The following is a 12,098-nucleotide window of genomic DNA, read 5'->3' on the forward strand; positions in this document are numbered from 1 at the left end:
TGTTACTTTTTGTAAATCCTATTTTATCCTTCAAATAAAGGGCAAAATGGTATTACCATCTCCCAAAAATAAACACACACACACACACACACACACACATCTCCCATTTTTTAAGTCTAAAAAAACTTCTAATATGGTAATAATGGCCAATAACTTTTTATCAAAAAAAGAAATCGAAAAACAAATTATTTTCATTCATATATCTAAAATAAATCCTCAATAACTACCAAAAACTTTATTAACTTTCTCTCTAAAAATTTACTTATTTTAAATGTGTACACACATAGAATGTGCCCTTGTCACTAGTTCAGTATAATACTTTGCATGAGGATATGCATGTTTTCAGTTGAAATATCATAAATGAATGGCTATTGAGTAGGGATATTAATTAGTTATTTGCTATTTAAGATACACAAATTGCTACTATTGTATCTACTATTCTATTTATTTCTTTGGCATTGCTTGATAACTCATTTCAACACTTAAAGCTTAGTATATTACCTTAACATATTCAAACGTGTTTCTGAATTGTCTAGACAAAACTTACTCCAAAATATAAGTGATAAATTGTTCATTTATTAGTAAACATAGAATACGTTTAAATGTTAGAATTTCAATATTCAACAATTCAATAATTTAATGGATTCAAATTTCAAGACTTTAGATTTTAGATATTATTTTTATCAAATGCACCGTTTGTCAATTTTCAATATTTTCTTCGGTTATTGATTTTTTTTTTAATGTGTTCATAAAGGCGGGGTCTCTAGAGAAGAAAGTGTGGCACCTAACGTGGCATGGCTGATCCATCACTTTCTTAGATGGGGTCCTCATCAGTTGAATCTAATTCTTTCTCCAAGTGATGAAAATTTGTTAAAAGAGTTTTTCCGGCTAATTACTCAGAATATCGTTGTAAAACAGAAAAGTCGGACGTTTATGGCTCTGACAAGTGACGCTGCAAATCTATGGCTACGGGCTGTGTCAGCCCGGCAGCGAATTTTTTTTTTTGTTTTTTTATAAAGTCCCTGGCTCCTGGGCTGACAAGGCCCGGCAGCCAGGGACTTTATAAAAAAAATCTGCACAAAACCTGCTAGATCGATTCTTAAGGGAAAAGGGCTTGAAAATATTCTTCAATTACTACTTACTACTACTAGTATTTCATCCATTGATTTTATCTCTCTAATATTTCAGCACCTTTCCATATAGTGAATTGCTCTACTAGCTGGTGAAGGCACCGGTTTTCCCTGGCCAAGTTTGCATCCTCATTTGCCAGTCTTGATTTTTCAGCACCACCATAAACTAATTATCAACTTTATTTCACCACCACCATAATTATCAACTAACTTGCATGATAAAGTGAATTGCATTAAACTAATATCACTAGTTTCAAAATTAAGCTATGCTAATTACATTAATTTTATGTATTTAATTTATTAAATGCAGCTAGTACTTCAAATACTTAAATTGCCCAGACTAAATGGCTATCTTAATCAAAACTCAATATATGCCTCGTCAAATACATCTAAATTCATTGAATCGAACCTCTTAAAATTAATTCATTCAACTAATTAAATCACTAAACTAATTAAACTAATCATATACTAAATAACATAAACTAATTATCAACTAACTTGCGTAATGAAGTAAATTGCATTAAACAAATAACACTAATTTCGTTAATTAAGTTGCGCTAATTACATCAATTTTATGTATTGAATTTATTAAATATGCCAATTTTAACGGATCAATTGCAATTAGAATAACGGATCAATTGCAATTAAAATAACGGATCAATTGCAATTAAAAAAAATTAATTGCAAAGCACTAGGATTTCCTTTTTTTTTTGGGTTATTGAAGTTGGCAAGAAGATTTGGGATGAACATAGTAATAGCGGATAAGCATGGTAATAACAGTTATGCAATGGTGGATGAGTATTGTAATAGCAGTTAAGTAAATATGAGAGTATGGAATATAAGATGATTGTATATTATTTTATCATACGAGGGTCAAATTAAAATAATGACATTTTTTTAACATCAAACCCATTGTCCACACATTGTATATAGAAAGATTATAAGTTAAAAATGGAAAAAAAAATTGGTTGATTTCTCTCTTTTTTTTTCCTTTTCTTTTGGGGTGTGTACATAAGTTGATTCTTTTCTCTCTTTTCTTTTAACAAATTTTTTTTTAGTTTCTCCTTTTTGTACTTGAGGTGTGAAAATATCTAAATTATTTTAATTCTAAAGTTTCCAGATGGTACAAAGGAGTGGGAAGAAATTCATGCAAGTGATATCATCATCATGTGCAACGAGAATAATTAAACCACAAGCTGTGGAATCTTTAATTGGGCATAGAAGTGAGTTAGTAAGAGGCAAAGTAGGAATTAATTAAAGAATGAAGAGATTCACTATATGGAAAGGTGCTGAAATATTAGTAGTAAGTAGTAATTGAATATTTTCAACCCCTTTTCCCTTAAGAATCGATCTGGCAGGTTTTGTGCAGATTTCTTTTTAAAAAAAAAAAAAAATTCGCCGCCGGGCTGACACAACCCGGTAGCCATAGATTTGCAGCACTCCTTGTCAGAGTCATAAACGTCCGATTTTTTTTTTTTACAACGATATTCTGAGTAATTAGCCAGTTTTTCCTAACTTTTGAAACTTTGATTTAGTTTCCTTTCAATTTTAGTTATGAAAATACCCCACACCACATATGTTCGTTCTCTTGAAAAACCTTTTTCTTTTTAAAAGCTCCAAGTAAAGTAAACTAATTGTTTCATAAGACACCTTTTCTTGTGGGGCGTAAAGAAGAAACCAAAAAAAAAAAAAAAGATTTTTCAATTTGAAGAAAAGGACGATGACATTGACAGTCACCTAAACATGGTGGAGTGGAGCTCTTATTAAAGGTCTCTATCGGAAAGGAAGACCTAAAGTAGCCTACTCAGTCCCAACTACAGCCACAGGTTCATTATCATCATCTAAAGTAAGCAGAAGCCACTGGCCATTTGGTCCGGTGGTCATCACTATTAAAGGTGATACTGGAGGTCAGGGGTTCAATCCCTGCCTCCCACAAATTTGCCACAATTTGTGGCGGTCTTAATTGACCTTCATCGATAGAGTCTGTACTCACATCGAACCCCCTCCCCTTCCCCTTAGACTAGGCTAGATTAGGTTATAGGACATCTATCGTTTCGACAAAAAAAAAAAATCTAAAGTACGCAGAAGTAGTAGTAGAACTGGAGAAGGCTATTAAGGTCTAGGGACAAAGGATAAAGTCTAGGGACAAGAGATAGGGAAGGATGGAGATTCATGAATATTATGAATATGTTTTTTTAAAAAAATATTATACCACATTTATACCAATTTTAACTCTTATTTTTGTGTATGAGGCGTTAAATTTATCAAAATTTTATGGATTAACTTTTTATGCACTCACAACGTAAGGGTAGTGTTTTTTTTTTTTTAAAACACTAATGGCTTTGAATGTATGCTGGGCATAATTTGAATTTAAAATCTAAATTCATATTATGTGATATGATCTAAACATGATAGTGTAAAAAAAAAAAATATTATACATTGACAATGTATAAAAGAAGTTTTCCAAATTTTATTACCTTATTACTTTTGTATGTGCATCTACAAAGTTAGGCTACATGTTGCTGTCATTTTATAAATAACTAAGAAGATAAGTCATTGTCCTTAAATTAAAAATTTATTTTTTTTTCAAAAATTGATGTATAATTTGTAAAGAATACATCAAAAAATTTATTACGCGTTTCATAAAATTAATTAATTAAAAAATATGAGTAATTTTCAAAATATTCACTACATTGATTCATTTACTTGGTTTGGCATATGCTCTGTTTATAGGTTGCAGACATTCACAGCGGGGTCATTCAGAAACATGGTGAGACACAACTATGGCACAAGATTTTGAGTTTGGTTGGCCCAAAACCAGTCCATGAGATTTGCATTATAAACACATAATTCAGTAATCTGTGAGACACTGAGACAGCCTCCGAATAAACCAAAAACTGTGTCCACAAGATGCTTATTAGAAAAAAACTAAATTCCAGAACAGGATAGTCTAGTTCCAGGTTGCATTACATCGAAGAGTTTCGAACAGAATTTCACGGATTAATAATGACACAATCTCAGCAGCCTCAGCAGCAACCTGTTAGAACATTGAACAAACACCATTAGATACGTTGAAGTGAAAAAGATAAATAAAGAAAAAGAGAAGAAAAAGTCACCACAATAAATAGTAGAAGAACTATAAACTGGTTTTCCTATTGATTTTTTTGTTCCGAAAAAAAAAAAAGATATGCAAAACAATAACCGACTAAGAAGACCCAAATTTCCTTACTATTATTCTTCCTTTCAAGGTTAAACATGTATCAACATTCATGTGGAAGATCTGTGATTAGAAATGGTAAATACAAGACAAACACAACAAATAATCTACTTCCCAACAAATAATCTTCTTCCGGTTTTGAATAAAGTAGGGTTCTCAACGATAATCTCTAACGCAAATTAGACCAGTAAATTCCATTTTCCTTTTCCTGGTCCAAGAACTTCCACAAGAAAAAGGCTCCAAACCTCCAAAAATGCCTATGGTGAACAAATTCCTGCTAGATGACAATTAAAGACAAAATTTGCCTTCCTAAACACAGCAATTGTTTAATGCAATTGTTTAACACAAACACATGCAATTTGCCGTAACACAGTGGAAAGGTGACTTTCAGGCAACTGATTTGTTAGTGTCACCAGATTGACAAGCATACTGCAGCTTATACCCATTATGGCATTACCAATGACTTTCACCCTGACAAAATTACACATAGCTTAATGACTAAATTCTTGCATTGCTCAGGCTTCCAAGAAATATAGATAATGAGATATAGCCGGAAATTTCAATCACGTATTAAAGCTCACTTCTCTCTTCCTTTCTACATGGCTCATAAGAATCAAATCCCCATGCTATGGAACTGGTCACGAAAAAGTTAATGTATCTTAGGAACCAAATATACCCCTCATCTCAACACACATTATTTAATTCTACAGCCAAGCCCCACAAAAACTCGTGCAAAAACAGTTTCAAGATTATAATTGTGTTTGAAGTTCCTGATGACAAGAATGACAAATCTAGCTACAGCTTTGCCGAATAATATGTCATCAGAAAAACCTTTTCAAACAGGCTTGAGTATCATTCTTCAACCTAAGTATAGATACCAAACCAGTAACTTGCCAACTTGCGCTCACAGCAGTTTTGTTACCAGCAATTAGCCAGTAGGATTTCAGACTTCAATACAGTATAAGAGCTACTAAAACACTATGCAATGAAAGTAACTAATAAGCAACTGTTAAGAAATGTACTTTGTTCCAACCTCAAAAAGATATCAGAAACTATAATAGTCAACAACTGTTATTTGCCTATATCTCTTTCTGCCCCTAAGTCAAGCATACTTCCCATCCAACTGAAGTTCAAACTCAATAAAAACCCAGATTCCCAGGACTACAGCTTATTTTAAAATGTGATTATTATCCTCAGCTATCCTTTTTCTGGGAAAGCTGTTTAGCCAGATTCTTCCCCGGATGGGGATGCAATGTTCCTCTACATGCCCCTTGGAAGAGAACTTTTGGCTACAAACCTCAATAGGCTACAACTGTTTTCCAGCTTAGCTCCAGGAAACGGATAATTTCCTATTTCTTTTTTTTTCCCAAGTCCTTTTACCCAGTATCAACTCAAAAACGAGGCTCATAGAAGCAATGAAAGCTGTAACTGGCCAAATCCTGCTGGTATTGACCAGAACCAATTACTAAATCACCCCAAATTCCATGGTTTTTTGTTCATGTGAGCAGTTGCACTTATAACCAGTTTGTCACGTATCACATAGCCTACTCACTTAATATGACTAAAAAGGAGTCACAAAACACAACTGCTCTCAATAAAAAAGAAGACTTCCATTTAGCTTGATGATTTGATAGGGTTTTGATTGATGCTTTGATAGAATTCGGTAAACTAATAGTACAAATGTAAAACCCTAGACGGAAACTAATAGTACAAATGAAATAAGTGGCTAAATGTGACCATCATTTATTATCTAGTAAAAAGGCACTACATTTGCAATCTTTTTTATTACAACAGAACAATTAGCTTCAATACTCCTGACGTACAAAATTATCAAAAATTGTTCAGTTGACAACAGAAAACTAATCAGGCTGTTACAGTTAGCACATCTAGAAACAATTTTGGGAGTGAGATGTGATATCAATGAGCATTCAAAGGTAGCAAAAGGCTAATCACAGATTCAACAAAGCAAAGGAACTAAAAAGTTGTCTCACTGAGATGTCTGAGCTGCAAGAGAGCAAAGACATCCAGAAGCAAGTTCATACACATTGTGTTTAAAGTGGCACCTATTCCTTGCCTTCCAACTGACCAAAGATTGCAAAAACTATGGCATCCTTAAATATTGCAATTAACTTTTTGCCTATTATTTTGTGGTTTAGGAACTATTTAACTTCATCCATTGAATAGAACAGGAATGCTCTCAGTATCAAAAAAGGATTACCTTGTGTCAAACCCGCATGCATAAGTAAATCTTAAGACCAATAGACCCACATATGATCATATCCTATAAACTAAATCATCTTGAATAAAAAATCCTAACTAGTGAAAACCATGAAATATCTAGTCTGATCACCACGTGTTGCACTTTGACCTATGATCAACAAAATTCTTGGCTGTCTCTTGACTAGGTCCCCTAATGTTCAGAATCCTTTATTTCAACAAAAAAAGGACCTTGAGTGTCCAACTTATTTTGGGTGACAAAAACCATGGGGAGGCAGGCGCCAGTGCCTTTTGGCCCATTCTCCTCCCCAACTCTACCACAGGACCCAACCTGAATCTGAAAAACAGCCAGTACCCAAGGACAGCACTCTGATGCAGAATTCTAAACCTCAAATTATCAAATAAAACCTACAACCTTAAACAGAACCAAAAGCTACCCTGACGTTAGTGGGAAAATTCCACAAGTGCAAGAGATAATATTTCATGCATCATGTAATCAATATTTTCTTTCCAGTCAAAAAATTTAGCAGAGAAAACCTGTTGCTTCATCCATCACATAATCTGTTCAATGAACATCCAACTCCAGTATTAAGTCTATTACTATTAAGTTGAAAATAAATGAAAATACTTATGTACTAAATCACTCCAACCCCATGTTTTCATCAAATGCTAAATCATCCCAACCATTACCCAAAAGTTAATAATAAGTTCACCAGTAAACCTTAAAAAAAAAAGAAAGAAAGAAAGAAAGAAAAGGAGATCCTAAACAACCAGTCAAACACTTATATCACCAACAGAAAAACCACCATACACACTGCATGACAAACCTCTTAGCTCAAAAATAAAGAACTGCAAAAGAAAAACCACTACTCAAAGCCTCATACATATTAAAACATCTTATATCACCAACAGAAAATTTAGCTAATAGGTCATATTGGAATAAAAAATGCAAAACAAAATTTCACTATTTTTGCAAAAAAACTACAAGCACAATGTTGGAAATAATTTGTTCAACGCATATAAATCTCAATATCCACAGACAGACATCAAAAGAATTCAAACACATAAAGGAGAATTACCAATGCAAATAAACAAATAGAAGCAAAACTCCAACCAACAAAGGAAGGTACAAAATAAGGGTATAAGCATTATCACAAAGAACCTCTTAAATGAGCAATGCATCACTCTAACTGATACAGAAATTTCCTAAGAAACTAATAAACTTGAATTAAACCACATTCAATTAAAGAAAACGTAAATAACCAATTACAAAACTAAAACAAGAAAAATCCTTTATTAATAATTCTCAATAGCAGACCAAAACTGCCATTAAATTGTCTATTATACGAGTCATTAGCTCATAAATTGCAAGCACTTCAACCAAAAATTACATTTCTATACCAAAAATTCCATTCAGAAATAACCTAAAACATTTTTTTAAAAAAAAAGAAAGTTTACAACAACAAAACATAGAGATTATCAATCCTAACGACTGTCAATTAAAAAACTAAAGCAAACCCACTTCACAAAACCTATTCAACAGTAACCCAAGAAAACAAATATTAATCTACCTTCCCTACGATTAAACCAAATAAAATTGAAACCCATAAAAATGTCAAAACAATCTCAAAAAAAGGGTAAAATCATCCAAAATAAAACTCAAAGAAAAAACTATAAAAGAATTACCTTTAGATCAAGCATTGGCAGTTTTAGGTATAAGAGGTATAGGCGGCTGCGCTGGGAGGCCTTGTTTTTGTTTGGCTTCGGCTTCCCGGATCTTCTGCATCTGGAGCATCCGTTCCATGACAAGCTCGTACTCGCACTTCTCATAGGAGTGGCGTTGGTCCTCACACTTCCAAGGAAGATAGAACTCCGCCTGCCTGCATTTGTTCAGTGGGATCAGCAAATGGGCACATTGGTCTCTGTAAGGGATTGGGACTTTGGCTTCCACCATTTCTTCTTGGGTTGCTATCATCTTCTTTGATGACCCTGGCACCTCCATTTCTACGGTCTCTGCTGATCGATTGCTTGATTTTCTAGGTATGCTATGGCAGTGTAATTGGGAGGTTCAGGAGGTGTTGTGGGGAAACTCTGTGCTCCTTTGATGGGCTGCAAGCTTGGAAAGTTTAGGCTTAATGCGGTTTGACCCCTGTAATTAGGGGTTGCTTGCGTTTTGCCACCCAAGATTGAGTTTATCTATAGTGTACTCTCAGAAACGAGGATTTGTTTTGGGAAGATTATTTGGAAAAACATTTTTTGTATTATGTAGTGTAATGTAATACTTTGTGATTTCTGATGTGATATATATATATAAAACAAAAAAATGATTGAAAAACATAAATATGGGATTGCGAGATTTTTATTTTTATTTTTTGCGAATAATGATACATAAACATATAGTTTGTTTGGATATGACTAGGGGTGAGCATCGAAATCGAAATCGATAATTCGGCTGATTAAATTCATTGATTTCGGTAATTTTTCTTGTGAGATTCCAACCTAATTCAATTTCGAATTGAAAACTTTTAGTTTCGATTTCGATTCAATTCGAAATTGGAAGAGTAGCGAATACCGAATTCAAAAAGAATAATGCATTTTGTTATATATTATAAAGTGCATCATAACATAATATAATGATATATTCTTATGATAACATTTAGTTTTACATAAAATTGAATGTATATAACATTCTAATATGTATTTTGCACATGCTATTTACTTATATATGGTATTCATGTATAATACGTACATGTCTAAATTATATATGTGTTGTTTAATATTTAAATATTTTTTCAATTCAAAATTAGTAAAATCCGACTTCAAAAACCAGTACCATTTTCATATCTATTTCAAAATACATGAATTCGATATCTTCGTCATCCTTCTAAATTTATGAATTACGAATTCTGAATTTTTGAATTCATTTGGAAATTGATTGGTAATTTGGTAAATTTTGAATTTTTACACCCTTAAATGTAACTTAGTATTTGGGAAATGTTGTCGAATTTTCTATGTTTACCTGCCTTAGGTTTGAAAAAAAAAATTTGGAAAAAAAATTTTACAGTAAGAACTTTTTAGTTTAAACATAGAGTGCTTTCTCTCAAAAAAAAATTACTATCCAAAAAACAATGATTTATATATTATTAGAAAGTTTGGTATAATGAACTTGTATGGAATAAAACAAGAAAATAAGGTACTAGTATTACCATTTAAGGTACTAGTTTTAACTACACTATGCCTTCTAACTAGGAGGTTATTCTACTTTGTCCAAACATCGTGTAATTTTTTCTTCCAACATTTTCCTAAAAAGGGTTGCAATGAGCGTGGTTTTGTGGATTATTAGAAGGTTGAGGTGGAATAGCCGAATAGGTGCCTCGAAACTCCAAATTGTGAAGAATTGTTTGCTTATTCCTAAGGCTCAACGAATCTTCAAAAAAATGGATTGCAGATAGCTTATGTCTAATGTACATCATATTCTTATTATTCATGAAAATACGCCAGCAGTTGAAAAGGAGAACCAAGAACTTCTTATGTGTACTATGTGGCTTCTCACGCTGATGATGTTGAACATGCATTGGTCATACAAACATATCTTAGATCTTTCATCGTTCACTACGACAAAGATATCCATAGGACTGTCAATAGAATCAGGCCAACCAGAGCTCAACCTGTTTGACCCGATAAAAGGTCCGATGAGCCTATGATATTAGTGAGTCGGTCTGAGTTTGACCCTGAAAACTAGATCCAAATTAAATACGAATCAAGTTTGGACCTTATTGGACTCAAGCCTAATATAGGCCCGAGCCTATATATATAGTATTATATAATATATATATATGTTTTTTATTATATATAATTAATTAATCATATATCCAAATATATAATATTTAGTCACTAAAACTAGATATACAAAAAAAGCCTTTTCTCTATTTAGCACTTAAGGCTTCCGGCTGCGGGTTCTCTTCACTAAGGAGTATTTGGTTTTCAATTCTTAACAGGAAACAAAGGCTCCATTGAAGTGATTCTTGTTTTCACTTCTTTAAAGTCACAAGAATAGTACATCCGAAGAACGGAAGAAGCGATAGTTTCTCAAACATCCGAATTTTGAAAGCCGAAACCCTTAATTTCATTTCCCTCTAATTCCCTCACGGTCGCTTCACCAAGACCTGCAATTCTTTCTTTGTCACTCGGATCCAATCTCCACCACCATAGATGAATGAAACTCCAAATTCTCCGCTTGCAACTTTCAATCCAAGTCTCCAAAATTAGGGTCAACATAACTTTCAATCCTGGTTTCCAAACCCTTTATCTCTCCGATCCAATGTGTTTTTCATTTAGGATTTTTTGGGTACTTTTTTCTTGAAATAATTAAACTCATACACCAACATCTACATGTGATTAACTAAATTTGATTATGAGAAAAATTTAAGAAAAAACATGTTTAGAATTAGAAGTTGTCCCTCAGACCATTTACCATGAGTGATTGTTTCCTTTCACAATTGTGAAAATGTCTCATTAGTATTCTAAGTGCTAAATAGAGAATAAGCTTTTTGTCATTTTTCTATTTTTGGGATGCAACAATGTTGATTTTTCTTAGATATAACTAGCCATATGTTATAGTTCTCTGCACCAACCATTGAAATTTGCCTCGATTTTATTTTAATGCCAAATATAATGGTATATCAAACCTGTGCAACAGAATTTGTCTAAGAAATTGACATTCTACAGGAACAATAATAGTAAGAATAATCTAGTCATATGTCTAAATAGTCCTATCTAATAAAAGAAACTACTAGTTATATCTAAGTATCAAAGTAACTATTAGTTATATCAAAGCAATCTCAGAAATGGATTGTTGGTCATATGTCTAATTAGTCATATGACCAGCAATCCCAGACATATAATGCATAATTACAAATTAGTCATTTAGAAAAGAAATTCGAAAAATATAACCAACTTATATAACTACTAGTTGCAGCAACATGACTACTAGTTAAGAGAAATTGACCAGTATTAAACTCTGTCCATTTTCATAATGAATTGGGTTGGATATCCAATTAGTTATTTTATTTTATCTTAAACTTGTTCATTGATTTTTTTTTATTTCTCAATCAAGGAAAAAATTACCCTATCAATCTTTTGACTGTTGTGTATATTTGAACCACTTTCTTAAAAATCAAAACTGAAAAATTCTGAAGTATGAATTTGTTGTATTTGCATGGTAATATTTTTTATACAAGGATCACTTTCTTATTCCTCTTATTCGTGTCAGTAAATACTTTACCTCCCTAACAATGTCCTTTTTTTTTTGCATTAGATGTCAAATGCAAACAATGAAGATATTGTTATTACAATCACAGATATTGAAGCAACAGAAACTACAGCCGAACAAGAACCTGAAGAAGAAGAAGCAAATAAGGGTGAAAAGAGGAAAAGAGAAGTTAAGGTGAGGTTCAAATTTTGGACCCATTTCACCAAATTTTCATCGAAGAAGGAAGAATGTACTTGCAATTATTGCAAGAAAGGTTTCTCCT

At 32.7% G+C, this 12,098-nt stretch overlaps 1 protein-coding gene across 3 annotated transcripts in view; it reads right to left on the reverse strand.

The window, feature by feature from the left end:
* The window catches only part of LOC113753975 (NADH dehydrogenase [ubiquinone] 1 beta subcomplex subunit 7-like), a 63,848-nt gene extending 55,132 nt beyond the window's left edge, over positions 1-8,716 (reverse strand). Inside the window, exons 1-2 of one of the 3 annotated variants that reach the window (XM_027298258.1) lie at positions 8,251-8,715; positions 3,902-4,167 (exon numbers count right to left, since the gene is read on the reverse strand). In XM_027298258.1, coding sequence (XP_027154059.1) covers positions 8,258-8,566 — 309 coding nt within the window. In that variant the 5' untranslated portion in view covers positions 8,567-8,715 and the 3' untranslated portion in view covers positions 3,902-4,167; positions 8,251-8,257. Of the gene's footprint in view, positions 1-3,901; positions 4,168-8,248 lie in introns of those variants that run through there. The other 2 variants (XM_027298259.1, XM_027298260.1) reach the window with 2 other exon arrangements.
* Between the last annotated feature and the right edge of the window lie 3,382 nt (positions 8,717-12,098).

The sequence above is a fragment of the Coffea eugenioides genome, chromosome 11 (assembly GCF_003713205.1).
Source record: "Coffea eugenioides isolate CCC68of chromosome 11, Ceug_1.0, whole genome shotgun sequence".
Lineage (NCBI taxonomy): Eukaryota > Viridiplantae > Streptophyta > Magnoliopsida > Gentianales > Rubiaceae > Coffea > Coffea eugenioides.